We start from the raw sequence: 15,894 nt of genomic DNA, 5'->3' as shown, positions 1-15,894 counted from the left end.
TCAAAATAAACGTACTTCATATTTTAGAATGAGAGTCCCAATCCAATTTATAGAGATCTCACTCAAGGATACCTCCAAAAATCCGTTGTAAGCTAATTAACGTGTGATAATCGATTATCCATTTATGGTAATCGATTATGTATTTAATGAATGCACAACGGTCAAAAAATTGCTTAAAAATTCTCATAATTTCTCGTGATAATCGATTATGGAAAGTCATAATTGATTACTGATAATCAATTATTATAAGTTGATAATCGATTATCTTGAGTATAAAATGAGGTTTTCTGATTCAAAACGAATTTTAACGCAACCTAAGACAAACAATACATAGAATAAAAGATAAACCACATCCTATTCATAAATATATCAAAATTCAAAAGCTTTAATAGAAGACAAGTCTTCATGAAGATCTTCTTGCAACAAGAGCACTTAAAATTTGACTTTAAGGCATCATCAAAACTTCTTCTCTTCAGCTTTATTCTAACTCTATGAGTGAGTGAAGGTACTGTCCTAATCAGCTAAAGCAGAGAATACTAAAGTACTTGAGTCTAAAGCCATATGGCTTGAATATTACTGGTTTTCAAAAAGGATAAAGACATATTGAATGCATATTCTAATCTGACACATTTATACAACCTTCTTCTTCCATACCCTATTCACTGTTACGTTAAAAGACATCTTCATCATCAAAATCATCATCCAAGTTTTATCTTATCTAACTTTTTCTGAATTTTAGTAACAGATTTTTCAAGATTATCAAACCTAGCTGACTAAATCTTCATTTGCTTAGCCATAAATCTTTCAAAGTCAGTTCTGGGTTTGAAGGTAGGTTCAACATTTGAAGCGTCCACATTGAGTGGCTCCACATCTTCTCCTTCCATGGGTTGATGTTCGTCCTTAAAAGCTAAGCCTGTTTTTACCTTTTCTCAATTCCTTGTGGTGTAGGGCAAGGTTGGAGATGATATTGGTTTTGTTATAGCCTCTTGTCACCTCATCAGTAAGATCAACATTGTAATGGCTTATAATGATGGAAGCAACCCACTCTTCAAGTTAGAGTAGCTCCATGAATCAAAAGAAGGCAACAAAATGGATTGGTGAAGGAATTCTATGGTGCACACCAAGTGTTTGTGAAATGGTTGGTGAGTGTGTGAGGTTTCTCAATCTCAAAAGGCCTTCCAAAGGGGAAGGAAGCTAGAGGAAGAGGTGCGAAATTAGCACTAGAAGGTGAACTCTGAAAGATAAACCTGGAGAAATCTCAACAGCGTTTCTTTATCAAATTCAAAGTTGATTTTACAAAGGAGATGCATCTCTCTTTTATAGGTGAAGAGAGAGCTCTGAATCTTGCTTTGCAAGCTTCTACAATTCTAAAAGAAGAGTACTAGAGACGCTACTAAGGTTGGGCTGCAAGTTCCATGCCAAAAAAATTAGAAATGTGCTTCTTTTTAAAGATAAAATCTGGTGCGTTTTGGCTGGGCGCGAGCTGGCTATGACTGAGGGAATTTCTGTTCCGAAAGGTAAATTTACATTGCAGTCCAATCCGGAAGCTATTTCCTCCAATCCGGAAATCACTTAAATTCCACTCTTCTTTGCTTCCTTTGCTCTCTCTAGCTTGGCAAGCCTTCTAGGATGCATATGCATGATCTCCACCTTTATTTGTGATCTACAAAACATTACAAATGTGTTTAGCAAAGAAAATCCATCTAAGACTTAGATAAGGAAAGAACTTCTAGAAATCCTTATTCCACTTTCTTTAGTCTTAGTTTAAGTTGTTATTTCTTTGGATGGAAAGTCCTAAAGGAGTTGCCATCATATAACCTTGGACAGAAAAACATCATAGGGAAGACATGCCATATTTTGTTTTGTGACTTTGATCATATGATCACAAATAGTTGTTGTTCAATCAGTTTGAAGTCATCCTTTCATGGCATGAATCAGATAAATGTCCTTTGTGGTCAGTTGAGCATGATTACTCCCCCTAGGCAGTAAGTGAAAGCGTGAATAAAATCACATAATCTATCATCTCTTTTCAACCCTCCTACCCTATACAATGTATAATCCCTGGGCACCTCAGGATTTATCAAGCAGGCTTTGTATATGGCTAACTTATTTACCCTAGACATTGCTAGATGTGACTTATATCCTCCTGGACGTATACCGGCAATAGATGTCCAAACATCTTCATCTAGCCTAATATCCACCCCCTTTACTCTAGAGCATATTGTACCATTAATAACTTTTAGATTTGCATAAAACACTCTTACCAAATCGGGGTACCACTCTCTAGACATTTCTACGAAGCTTGCCAACCCTTGGTACTTCAACCAGTCTTGGAAGATAAAACCATCTGTTTGAAAGAAATTTATCCCCATGTATTTGTAGGAGATGATTTTCTGAATGCGCCAAAAGCATTCAAAATTTGTTTGGGCTCCTTCATCGCTTATCCACCCATTAGGGCTTGCTGATATGGTTTTATGAGCAGCCCTTTTGACGCATTTAGAAGAGGAGGCCATGTTTTTGAAAAAAAAAAATGAGAGTTTGTGATGGTAGAAGGAGATTGAAGGTTTGAGAGCAAGGATGATGATTAGGGTTTGAGAGAACTTTGACAGAGGAAGATTTTTATCTTAAGATTCTAAGAATGAGAAGGGAAAGAACATTTTAATTGATTAGGGTTTCGTCCTAATTGATTAAGAGAAGTGGGAAATCTATTTGAATTTGAAAATCCCTTTTTGGAGTTGTTTTAACCGATTATGTTTCTAATGTAATCGATTAAACCAGTGACAGACTCCTATTTTCAGCAAAACAGAGAGAACCACCTAATCGATTAGGTTCTTTATGTAATCAATTAAAACTCACAGATTCTGTCAATTTGAATATTTTCACTCATCCTACTTTTATCTAGCATAGAGCACACATCATATCAAGCACAATGTTTATGCAGAATTGAAAATATGCATGTTTTACCAATGTTAAGACTTGTTGTTACCAATATTGATGTCCCTCTAGATGTTATGAACACTTTGAATTATGAGATATGCTTCAACTTTGTGCTTCAACTTGAGCATAGACACTTTCAGTTCCTCTCAATTTCTTGCAAAATAATTGAAGGATTAAGATGTAGGTGCCCAATTGAATTTAGGTCCTTTTATGTTAGGGGGTTTTGGTGATTCCTTAGGAATCGATTTAAATTTGCCTTTAGGTACACCAACATTTCTATAATAACAAGATTTTGATGCATGACCAATGTGATTGTAGTAAAAGCATGTTGCGGATAAAGGTTTGATCACGTCAACAAATTTTTTAGCCTTCATTTTACTACTTTTATCAGTATAGCCAATTCCTTGCTTTTTTTAGCATGCTTCTTTGTGATCCAAGTAAAGTTTCAAGGTTTGAACTACCTAGAGTGAACTTAGACAAAGTGTTCATGAGGTATTCAATTTTTTCCAAGTGTCTTGGACAATTTTCACACTCTTGAGCACTTACTTTGCTCTCTTCTATTTTTTGACTACGTGCATATTTCAATTCTTCCAGTTCAGTTTTCAGATTTTTATTCTCTTTGTCTAGGTTGTGTAATCTGCTCTCTGGACACCTATTTTCACTTTTGAGCCTATTATTTGCATATTGCATTTTTCTAGCTTCTTCATGTAATTCTTGGAATGCATCAAGGAGTTAACAATACCTGTCTTTTATGCTTTCATCTTCAAAGTTGTCACATTGCTTTCTGAAGATATTGAGCTAGCCATCAAGCATAGATTTGTTACCTCTTCAATGCTCTCACCAGATTCACTTGAGGAAGAGCTTCAGGAGCTATCTTCCTAGGCTATATAGGATTTTTTCATTCTCTGGTTTTTGTTGTCTTGATGGTTCTTTCTTCATGCTTTTGCTTCATTTTAATTAATGGACATTCAGGCTTAATCTGTCCAACCTTGCCACATTCATAGCAAGTTGGTGCAACATCAGATTTTCTTTTTCTTCTATTTGACCTTGTATTCTTGCAAAATGAGAGTTAGCCTTATTTTTGAATTTCAAGAATTTCGAGAACCTTTTTACCACGAAACTCATTGCTTCAGCGTCTGAATTTTCAGCTTCAAGATCATCTTCAGCCTCATGCTTTCTTGAACAAGTTTGATTTGTTGTTCTTACAGCAGTCTTGAGAGAAATTGTGTGCCTTTACTTTCCTTCTTCTTCTTCTTTCAATCTTCCTATCTCTAGTTCATGTTCCCCTAGCTTTCCAAACAATGTAGCCATATTCATAGTAGTAAGATCTCTTGATTCTGAGATGGTTGTAACCTTGGGTTGCCAATTTCTGTTTAGGCTCTTTAGAATCTTGATATTCAACTCTTCCTTATCAAAAGTCTTTCCAAGAGCAAGAAGGTGATTTACTATGTGAGTAATCTTTTCTGCACATCATATATAGTCTCATCATTCTTCATCCTAAACATCTCATACTCTTTAATCAAAGATTTCTCCCTAGATCTTTTTACCTCATTTGTCCCCTCATGTGTTACCTCTAAAACATCCCATTTTTCTTTTGCAGTTTCAAAAACCGAGATTCTATAGAATTCATCAATTCTAAGTGCATAGGAGATGATATTCTTAACCCTCACATCATAATTAACTCTCTTGCTTTCTTCTGCTTTCCACTCATAGAAAACTTTAGGTTTGGTCTTTCCATTTTCCATCTTGGTTGGTTCGTTCATAGGGTCCATTGATCACGACATCCCACACACCTTTGTCTATTGATTCCAAGAAGATCTTCATTCTAATTTTCCAAAAAGGATAATTCTCACCCACAAATAGAGGTGGCCTATTTGTGGATGCACCTTCTCCAAAAGTTTAAGATATACTAGCCATTTGGATCTTGTTCAATCTATTAAAATACGATTTCCAGCTCTAATACCAGTTGTTAGAAATAAGAGCCCTTATATCCTAAGAGGGGCGGGTGAATTGGATTTAAACCTGTTTTGAAAATATTTTTTAAATCTTTAAAGAGTTCTTGAATTCTTGAAATCAATAACCAAAGATTAAATGAATCAACTAAGTAAAGAAATATCAAAGAAAGATCAAAGTACACAAAGATTTATATTGGTTTAGCTTCTCACAAGCCTATATCCAGTCTTCTCCCAACAACTTGGTGTGCTACACAATGTAGAAATCAAAGATAAACTGATTAAAACACATTCCTATAGTGCAAATATATCAATACATGTGAACTCCACTTGATCTTGAATGAAATCTTGATGCTTGATCACCCAATGAAGCTTGAATTTCTCCAAGAACAGTTCTTGAGAGACCGTATACTAAAAACTCAGAAATAAAGTCATGTCAATTAAAATCGTTAATGAAACAGGTCTCCAGTCTGGTTTATATAGAAAAACCAAATCCGGACACAAATCGATGTTATTAGCATAATCTATTATACTTTTCTTTCTGTTTTAACAGATTATAACACGTGTATAATCAATTACTTCAACATTTATGCTTATAACTACCTCTTTTAACTAACCTAACATATTAGGTTATTTGTATAATGGATTAGACCTTTCTTTCTATTTTAATCAATTATGGAACTTATATAATCGATTATTTTGCCACTTAGCCTATTTAGTCATCCATTTGCCTTTCTTAACAGATTATCTTATCTGTATAGCAGATTATGCCTTTCTCTTTGTTTTAATCGATTATGTAACTTATGTAATCGATTATAATAGAGTGTTTTGCTCCGGTTTAGCTTTCTAAGTATTCTGACTTAATCTAATGGATTATACCACTTATGTAATCGACTATTATTACCAGAAACTAGATTTTTAATCTGTTTTAGGCTTATTTCCCTAATCATTAATGGATTAATACATCTAACACTAACATGTTAATGATCTAAACATTTGTTATGTCATTTTGTTGTGCAAGAATGATTAAAACCATTTTCAATCATTTAAAACTATTCATCATCAAAAACCAATATATGTAGAGATTATGCTCCCCTATCAACAAGCACAATGGACGAAAGGAGGATCTTGTGGATCAATAAAAAATGGAGAAGCATCCCATGAGCCGGCAGTAGCAGCAATGGAGAAGAAGTTGCAGATAAAATTTCCTGATACCATATCAGACTTTCTTCAATGGTGGAGAAAGAGACAAAAGAGCAGAGAGAAGGAAGAAAAGAAGACAACAAGCAGAATTGTGCAAATATATTTCTATCAGAGAAAGGTGAAAAACAAAAGGGTATATACTTCAGCTTATCAGAGAAACATACAGAAATCAACAACCTTATAACAAGCAACACAGAGTACATGGGTGAGTTAATATAAGTTATAAATCGGAGTAGTATAATTACTTAAGTTTCATTTAAAGTATTAGTGTTTGGTTCTCCCCTTTAATAACTAGGTTTTGAATGTGAGTTTCTCAGATGTTGGGATGTTAATCAATTGCAAATATTGACTGTTGAAGGGTTCTAAAGAACAAGAAGTCGAGTGAAGTGTTGCCAAGTATTATAAAGAATGAGCCAAGAAGTCCATTGAAACTTGAGAGTTGGTGACAGGTTGATCAAGAGTTCAAATTTAAAAATAAATAAATAAAGTCTATTGAAAAATGCACATTTAAAAAAAAATAAAAAAACTGTAGTAGTTGTATCATTCTCTTTTTCTTTTCACCACCAATTGCATAGTATTCGGTTACAGTTACAAGTATAAAATTTACAAGGTCCCAAATGGGAAGTGCAGATACTAGCTATGTCCCTAGTAACTTCCTACCTTTATCATCTATCAAAATCTTGGTGCAAAATATATTATAATTACATTTTTCAGAATATATGAAGGAGGATGGCACAGTACAGCATCAGCGAGGAACGATGGTGGGAATGACATCACTGACAAGATTGCTTCCAGACACATATGAGGACATGTGTTGCTCCTCCCTTGCTACATGGGATGCTGATGTTGATGCTGATGATGAGGGTGGTGCTATGTTGCCAGAACTGTCTAAGCTAACATCTGAGTAAACAGTTTCAGCTTCAGGCAACATTGCAATGATATCTTCCAGTGTCCTCACCACATCTATCATTGATGGTCTCTCCTCTGGATTGTCTTGGCAACAACTGAGGGCCAGAGTTAAGAATTTTTCCAAGCATTCAGATGTATACAACCCAATTCTGCTGTCTATGATGGAAGATACTGTGCCAGATTGATGAGCCATGTTAACCTGACATAAAATTGTGCACCATTATTGATAACTTGTTTGATAAATTGATATATGTAGTATTTCTGTGTGTATGGCTTGTGAATAAATCAGATATAGGAGAATTCAAATGTGCAGGCAGTAGAATAAAATTCTTATGATTAGTTTACTATTCAATGTTTTTGATGATTTAATGATCAGATAGAGACAGAAAAGTAGTGGACTGATGAAAAAGAAAGGTACCTCGCGAACAATGTTTTTTCCATGAGAAATTGGTTGCATGCCTGTTAAAAGCTCTAGATACACAATTCCCAGGCTATAGACATCACATTTGTCTGTCAGCTTATGAGTCAACAAATATTCTGGGTCCAGGTAACCCTGCAGCAAAATTACAAAGTAATCATTACATTCTGACTGTAGTGCCTTTCAGTATTACAGAAAAAATGTACAAAAATCAACCATCAACAAAATATCAAATGATAACAACAAATTTAAACTACATTACAGTACATAAGAATGAAGACTAATAAATGCTTAAGGACACGGTTAAGAAAATAGAAATATAAATCTTTTATTGAAGAAAACCATTTATTATGAATAATGTTAAAGTGATTTAATACTTTTTTTAATGGATAATATAAAGCACATGATGCTGATATGAAAACAAAACTTAGATGTAGCTCCCTTGGTGCTATTTAATTATTAGAATTGTTGTTCCATCTCAGTAATTCAAATAGATCTTTATTGCAAACTTTCATTATCCAAATTACCGAGGAGAAACTCCAATTCTAATAGGAGAACGATGCCGAAAGTATAAGAAACTACATCTAAATATACTATACTTAATGCCGCTTGACCAGAAAGACCAAAAAACTAAAAAGGAAAATGACAGTGGCACAAGGTGGAAGACGCTTAAGCTAATCAGGAAAAGGTAAGTGAGGTTTAAGCACTATGAAGAGGCCCACAAAAAAGCTTACAACAATTAGGGTGTGAGGAATATTACAAGGGTAAGATATTGCAAGCCTGAGAACTTTCATAATTATTTTGCCAAATTTGAATGAAAGGTATCGGTTGAATAATCCATGTAATCAGAAACTTCACAATATAACTTCAGGTCTTATATATCTGGAATTATTCCTTAATTCTAACAGACTTACTGGAGTTCCTCTCACAACTGTTGACACATATTTAGGAGCAGTTCCCTCTTCATCTAAGTCTGGTACAAGCCGTGAGAGTCCAAAATCGGCCACTTTAGCTGTAAACTTGGAGTCCAGAAGAATGTTACTGGCTTTAATATCTCTGTGGAATATAGGAGGGTTAGCCTCTGTATGAAGATACAGTATGCCTTTGGCTGCTCCCATTGCAATTCTCAACCTCGTACTAAAATTTAGGCTCCCCTTCGTTTTTCTACTTCTTCCTGCCACACCACAGTATCTATTAACTTATAACATATCTTTATTACATCATTGAGAATATCAACAATCTCATATTAAATCACTGCATTAACATTGCTTTTCCTTTCTTTCTTGAAATTTTCTTTCTTTTTAACTTCTAATTTGTTCTCTCTACTTACAAGGATGAAATGACAAAACAGTGATGATGAATTATATTAGTTACTTCCATTGTGATCATGATTTCTTTTGTTTAAGACCACAGCCTCCTCAATTAGAAGTAAAAGATGAAACTTTTGCAGTGTATTCATGGAAAATGAATTTTTAGCTTATTGAAAAGGGTTTTTCCTCAATAATTCAACAGAAGCGTATCAACTATAAAATAGTCTCACAAAAAGCTATTAACGTTGCTATACAAATCCTAAACATTTACCAAGAGATATTCTAAATTGCATGACCATATAAAATATTTTTATAACTGGAGCCCAAAACTGGAAAGCAGAAAACATGTCGGGGGAAAACAGTTATTGTGCACAATTTCATACCAGAAATCCAGTCCCTTAGGGTGCCATTGGGCATGAATTCATAAACCAGCATCTGAATCAACAGAAAGAATATATAAATATATATATGAGAATACTATTGAAAAGTCAATGTCAAGTGCAAAGCTAATACAGCAAGAATATCGTACTCAGATTATATTGGGGTTCCAAATTAAAAAAATGTACAAAATCAAGAAAAGAACTACGGTTCAAATTGGCATAACGTAAATATCTAGTATTCAACACAGAAATCTGCTAGCATTCAATCGGTTTGCTCCTTATTAGCGCTAAGTCCATCTTAGCTCACAGACTAAGATATCTAATTAACAATTAGATCAATCTTTATCTAATACCATTATTGTTTAATCGTTATTCAGATTCAAGCAGAACAAATTATTTTCGCATTCACTATAAGCTAGATACCTGTTCCCCTTCTTCATTACAGTATCCAATCAGTGAGACAAGATTTCGATGGTGTAACCTTGACAGAAGCTCAATCTCTGTCAAGAACTCCCTTTGTCCTTGTAAGGAACCTTCTTCTGCTCTCTTAACCGCCACAAAATTTTCATCAGATAAAATGCCTTTATAGACATTCCCATAACCTCCTTGACCGACTTTAGTTGAGATATTGAATTTGTTAGTAGCAAGAGCCAGTTCTTTGTAAGTAAATGCTTTCATGCCATCTATTTTGAGGGATATATTAGTAGTAGCTGCAAAAGAAATAAACATTTTAAACCTATTGCTTAAAAAAATAATCCAAACTGAGACAATCAGCAGAAAGCTTTAGAATACTTGCACATACATTTCCTGGAAATCTTCTTCTGGTATTTCATCTTTCTTCTAGTAATCAGGAGAATGATTATTGCAGATATTGCTAAAGCACAGGCAGCAGCTGCTATTACAACAGCAACTTTTATGCCAACATTAACTTTTCCCTTCTCCGAATCAATAATTACTATAACAATAAAATGAAAGTTAAATTAGAGAAACTCAGCAGAGAGCGTAAATTTATTAACCAAATTTGAGTTGCCAAAAATTAACATCAGTTATGAGATGTACCCTATCTAATTCATCAGCATAAATGCTAATGCTAGACAGAAACAAAGGAAAACTATTTCCCCGTTTACTCCTATTTTTCTAGGATCAAGATACTTACCTTTTATTTTTTCTTTTTCTAATGAAAGGATTAATATCTCAGTTAAAGAAAGGTATATAAAAGAATAGAAAATTTAAACTAATATGAATATGAGAGTAATATATATAGTAAGACTGTATAATCTCTTTGCAGTCTGCATATCATATTGCCAATCAGTTCTACCAGCAGAAAATAGTATTTCTTGTAGAATTGTTGTGCTAAACAGTACACCCATTTGGTGAGATGCAATGATAATAATATGGTTAAGTGAGCACGAATTTATTATTCATTCTATTACATAACAAAATGTTATAACATGTTGAGTTTAAGAAACTTACAATTTTCATAAGGTCCAAGAAGAGTGAAGTTCAGGAGTTCATATGGTCCAAAAAAATCAGTGCGAGGAAATCGCCATGATGAGAATTGGCGGCTAATCCGACGAACCTCACTTACATTGAACACATTAGAACGGGAATCATTATAGGAAGGGAAGAGTTTCAAATACATTCTAAGACGAGGTCCCTCTTCCCAAGCTACAGAATCTACTGATAGTTGGTAGAGGTGTAGTTTTAGGGAGTCAGTTATGTAGTGTTCAAAACTAGATCTATAGGGAGCAAAGTAAGAAAAACTTGGACTTTTCAGCCTGTATCCAATTCTCAGAGGTGCAGCACAATAGCAAGGAACTGGGGAATTAGGGGCGTATTCATAAAAGTCATCAAATGGACAAGATTGAACATGACAAACGGTAGAGCTTGTTAAGTCTTGAACTGCCTTATCTTCTTCAGGTCCACAATATTTACTAGCACTTTGTGCGTTGGAGTTCTTGCATATAGGATTACCAGAAAGCCTTCAAGGAAAAGAGGAAGAAATAATAAGAAATGTATGCCACAACAAAGGCAAATCATAGCTTTGACATTGTTTTTCATAGTAAAAATGAATCATAGAATAAAAATTAAGCAGAAATATATGTATATAATATCACGAACATGATATGAACCAGAGCCATAGAGAAAGAGTAAATCAGATAATGTGTTTACATTCCATGTAACGAAACACATGTAATAAGAATACCTCAAGGTAACATTTGCCGGGGGGTTCAGATTTCCCGAAACATCCTCAAATGAGTTGTTATGGAGATCACTGCAAGAATAAGACAAACATAAGTTGACACCGAAAAGAAGGCAATCAATATACTAGTTTAATGCAAAAAGTCGACATTCCTTGAGAATGAAAAAATAATTTAGATAAAGAAGTTACATCATAAGTTTATCTTTCACACTGAAGGACATATTCTGCCATATGCTAGCAGGGATGGAACCCAACAGTAAATTATTCGCAAGTGACCTGTGTTTGGCAATGAAACAAAAGATTCAACCCAATGTGCAAAGAATTGAACTTGTATAAAAGTGTCTAGATTATACAAGACTTCAATATGTTGTTATGTAACAATTGGATAAAATATTATGTGAAAAGAAGGTTGATATTCTCACAATTTTTGAAGATGAGGATAAGAGTAGCTTCGAGGAATAGATCCGTTCAGAAGATTATTGGACAGATCACTGCAATTGAGTGAAAATAAGCACATTTCTCAATATTATTATGCCTTGCATTAAGTTAAATAAATATTGTGAAATAGATAAGGAAACCAAGAGCATTATAAATAGAAAATACATAGAAAAGTTGGGCTATTTGCATACATAGTTGTCATATTGTCTGCCAGCTTATTTGATGGTAAGGGTCCAGTGAATTGATTCCAGCTAAGATCTCTAGAAAAAATAAACCAGTCACAAATGAGTTGGTAGCAAAAAAATAGGATATGATTTCACAACCATTCGGCACAATATAAAGCAATAGGTATCATCAAACATACAAATAGGTAAGCTTGGGTATTGAACTGAAATCAGGAATAGCTCCTCGCAGACTGCAGTTTCTTAGACTTCTGTTAAATCAAAGGGGAAATATTAGCTAAAATAATCAGTCATTTAATATGTGTAACATCCTACATTAAGAGAACAAAATAAAATAAAAGGACAAGTAGCTAATGCTAAAAATACTTACAATTTCACTAGCCTGGTTAAGTTTGCATAGGTAGAAGGAATTCCATTCCCGCTAAAGTTGTTGTTATCAAGCTGGCTGCAAGGGAAACAAGTAAATATGAAATCAGAAACTGCATCTTAAACCCTTTTTCTGGCCAAGGTGAAGTACTCATGAAGTTATGCAAGTTTCATGAACTTGTGGCGACAATAAGGAAAATCCTTTCTCCTAAACTCTTAAATCAGCCTAAACATTTTCAGAAGAAAAGACACAATGTTATACATTTTTTGTTTTTTCATTTAATCCTCCATGGATCATCCAGAACTCTACAGTCATAATCTTATTATAACCTTTCTAGTAAACATGTATATCTATATGTTCATGAGCCATTTGTTTAAATATCATGAGAAATCTGGCTTATCATAGCAGAGCATGATTTTATCGTTTCACTAATCCTCTACCACAATTTAAGCACAGCCTGTCAATTGCAGTAATATATAAATGTATAATATGAAGCTGATAATTGAAACAAATCTAAAAGTTGGGAAGGAGAACATACAGTATTGCCAATCCATTTAACATGGAGTATTCTGGTGGAAGATTTCCAGATAAGTTATTGTTGTCCACAAGCCTATAAAGTCATTTCAACCAAAACAAAAAAACTCAGTGCAAACTTGTAAAAAGGGTCAATCCGGAGATGCACCCCAAGATGCAACAGAGGATTTGAAACACTGTAAACGTAAAAAAGAATGACTTCAATACTCACAAATGCATCAGATTTGATAACTTTGAAAGTGTAGATGGAAGTTGACCACTAAAAGAGTTGTTGTTCAGGTGACTGAAAATATACGAAATGAGAAGGATAAATTACATGTAAGAAATCAACCTCCAAGTTGAGTTGATAGTTGTTTGGCTAAGAGCTCCACTCACAGGTGTTTAACACTAGTCATGTTGGCAAGTGAATCTGGTATAGAACCAGACAATTGGTTTTCGTCTACTTGGAATCTATTTAAATTTGGAAGGTTGCCAAGCTCGTCTGGTAAACTCCCAGATAACATATTGCCATTCAAGAGCCTGCATAGAAAATACATCAGAATAACTCTTCCTGTTATAGCAGAAAAGAAAAACCATACATATGTTGGAAACAGTATTTGCTCTGTTTGTATGGTTGCATCATAAACTTTCATTAATTACAGCATTAGTATGTTCCTTGTACTGTATATTTCAGCCAATTAGACTCATGAACTGAACTTCAAAGTTAAAATATGTTTATTCATAACAAATAAAACTAAGCAAAGTCCAAATTTAACTCCCAATACATGGATGGCCAATTAAGATCCACCCCTTGAAAGAAATACACCATATCAAGCAGGACAGACAAGATCACCTTGAAATAAAAACTTGATGAGGATCAATACTAATATTTCATCTTCTATGTTAAAGTTCTTACAAGAGTTTCAATGTTTTAATGTTTCCAATCTCCTTTGGTATCGTGCCTGTCAGATTGTTCCACATGAAATCCCTTCAAGCATAAAACAATGAAAATATTAGCATGCCATAAATATTATCACTGTTTCTTCTGATACATAATTTGTTTCTAGAGATCAAAGAAAATGACGAAACTTACATTATCTCAAGATGGGATAGCTGACCAAGCTGAGATGATAGACTTCCCGAGAGATTCATTGTCATTAAGTAGCTTCAGTAAAATTAGATAACACAAAACAATCAAAATTTAGCAACCACTCGAATGTAAACTCAGTGCTATATGTAAATAAATAACCCTTTACTGTATCTAAATTATAACATTGAAATTAAGAACAAAAAGAAAATAGAAAGAGAAAAGGTCCATACATCTCACGAATATGGAAATACCCATCATCCCCCGTCTTATCAAAACACCATACCCCAGTCCAGTTTCTTGCACATGGGTCTCCTTTATTCCAGTTCTTAAGATTGTTCTTAGGATCAATCAAACTTTTCTTGATGTCTATCAGCGCATTAACTACAAATAGGAAAACATACAGGTTAATCACCAAGGTTAAAACTTTTGAATACAAAAGCAAATTACAAGTATCAGATAAAGGAAAGTGAAATTGTATAGTCTCAGAACACTTTCTCTCTAACTTAATCATTATAAAAATAAGATATTCATTTCTATCAGAAGGGGAAAAGAGGGGCAACATATCCCTCCCTATTTTCCAACTTAGACTGAAATTTCTACTTGAGCTCTCTTGTATAGTGTCTAAAATCACAGGCCAGAAAGAACAAAGTGAAAAAGAAATATTGAAAAACTTTGAAGGTGTAAAGCATATTCACCTTCTGAAGGGTCTGTTCGTCGTGATGCTGCTATGAAGGTGATAAGACAAAACGAAAGAGCCAAGGCATATCCATGAATTCTCAGAGCCGGCATCACAGTATATCCTGAAAAGCAACCAAATGGAAGGGATGATGAATAAAGGGGGTATTGAAATTGGAGCATTGCAAGGAATAAGATTCATTCACAACACACATTCAGAAAACAAAATGAATACTTTATTGATCTAAAATCTCATAAAACAGGAAAAAGTTAGAACTTCAAAAATAGTGAAAGTAGAAACCCGGTCATGTATGTCATTTTCTCAAGAAACATCAATGAAACGTAAAAGTAGAAAAATAAAAGAAGCATCATACAATAGCTCTGGCTGATTTCTCTGGTTGGAAAATGGTAGGAAGTTCAAAGTTGCCAAACTTGTCAGACTTAACTTTCCCAGATAATTAAAACCCAAAGTTATAACATTGAAGTTTTTGGCCGTAAGAGAATCATACACCACAGCAGTCAATTATTGCAATGAAATCCTTATCCAAAAATTCAGAAATGACAGAGAGAGAGAGAGAGAGAAAATCTGACTTTGGAAGGTGGGGTGGGGTGATTGAAATGTCAAAACTTGCAAGAGCGAACCTTGAAATCTGAAAAGTGAAGTGAAAGGCCTTCTTCAACAATGAACGAAAATCCGAAGTCAAAAAGAAAAAGGCCGTGGGGAACTTATTAGCTAGATCATTCTGTCACCATGAGATAATAATAATGATAATACTTAATCATTCATTGAAAACTTATTTTTGTGCTTTCATGTTTCATTAGTCTGCTGATTAAATTAAGATGAAAAAACATCTTCGTCAGTTTCTGAGATGGCACTGTCGTTGTGGTTGGTGCATCCACTATCCAATAGTCAAACACACCAAACCGGAACACGCTAATATCATATCATATTCATATAATAATCAAACACTTTCCATCTTTTTTACGCCCGCCAACTCCTCCACCTCCTTTTCAAAAATATCGCAGTAATTCTTTATATCAACAATTACTCTTATTATAACATCTTTCATATGTAATATTTTCACTTTATATATAGCATTTGTTTCAAATCAATTCATTCAATAAAAACATATATTGTTAACGTTTCTCATACATGAAGTATTTATTATTAAGATTAATAATCGTGCATACAATTTATAGTTGAATGACATTATAAAAAACATTTATATATTCAACACGTATATTTTTTTTCTAACAATAATAATAAGAGTTTGTTATTGAATATAAAGTAAATATTATAAAATTTAATAACTCAAT

At 33.9% G+C, this 15,894-nt stretch overlaps 1 protein-coding gene and 1 long non-coding RNA gene across 4 annotated transcripts; one reads left to right on the top strand and one right to left on the bottom strand.

The window, feature by feature from the left end:
• Window positions 1-536: 536 nt before the first annotated feature.
• Window positions 537-6,946, top strand: LOC148202256 (uncharacterized). Its single transcript, XR_015785012.1, has 3 exons — window positions 537-1,517; window positions 5,972-6,297; window positions 6,807-6,946. It is a non-coding gene; the product is annotated as an uncharacterized LOC148202256 (long non-coding RNA).
• LOC124833504 (Leucine-rich repeat protein kinase family protein) lies at window positions 6,599-15,367 on the bottom strand. 3 transcript variants are annotated; one of them, XM_088109852.1, is made up of 21 exons: window positions 15,220-15,367; window positions 14,598-14,702; window positions 14,133-14,283; window positions 13,906-13,977; window positions 13,729-13,800; window positions 13,209-13,352; window positions 13,045-13,116; window positions 12,838-12,909; window positions 12,303-12,377; window positions 12,115-12,183; window positions 11,942-12,010; window positions 11,735-11,803; window positions 11,502-11,588; window positions 11,316-11,384; window positions 10,583-11,091; window positions 9,912-10,064; window positions 9,533-9,819; window positions 9,113-9,164; window positions 8,334-8,593; window positions 7,420-7,554; window positions 6,599-7,200 (listed from the first exon to the last, which is right to left on the bottom strand). In XM_088109852.1, the coding sequence occupies exons 2-21, from the start codon at window positions 14,689-14,691 to the stop codon at window positions 6,838-6,840; spliced, it is 2,874 nt and encodes a 957-aa protein (XP_087965978.1). In that variant the 5' UTR covers window positions 14,692-14,702; window positions 15,220-15,367; the 3' UTR covers window positions 6,599-6,837. The 3 variants fall into 3 exon arrangements, with proteins under 3 accessions (XP_087965978.1, XP_087965977.1, XP_087965976.1); XM_088109851.1 differs by having other exon boundaries at window positions 15,169-15,314; XM_088109850.1 differs by lacking the exon at window positions 15,220-15,367 and adding an exon at window positions 14,952-15,133.
• Between the last annotated feature and the right edge of the window lie 527 nt (window positions 15,368-15,894).

Source organism: Vigna umbellata, chromosome 3, assembly GCF_029865625.1.
Source record: "Vigna umbellata cultivar VRB3 chromosome 3, Vumbellata_1.0, whole genome shotgun sequence".
Taxonomy (NCBI): Eukaryota; Viridiplantae; Streptophyta; class Magnoliopsida; order Fabales; family Fabaceae; genus Vigna; species Vigna umbellata.
The sequence above is the reverse complement of the archived record's forward strand: the minus strand, read 5'-3'. Positions and strand labels throughout refer to the sequence as shown.

Coding starts and splice junctions, on each gene's coding strand:
- LOC124833504 (XM_088109852.1), bottom strand. CDS start 14,691: ATGCCGGCTCTGAGAATTCATGGATATGCCTTGGCTCTTTCGTTTTGT. Junction 14,284..14,597: donor ACGAACAGACCCTTCAGAAG/GTGAATATGCTT, acceptor TCCTATTTGTAG/TTAATGCGCTGATAGACATC. Junction 11,804..11,941: donor GCAGACAATATGACAACTAT/GTATGCAAATAG, acceptor ACTCAATTGCAG/TGATCTGTCCAATAATCTTC.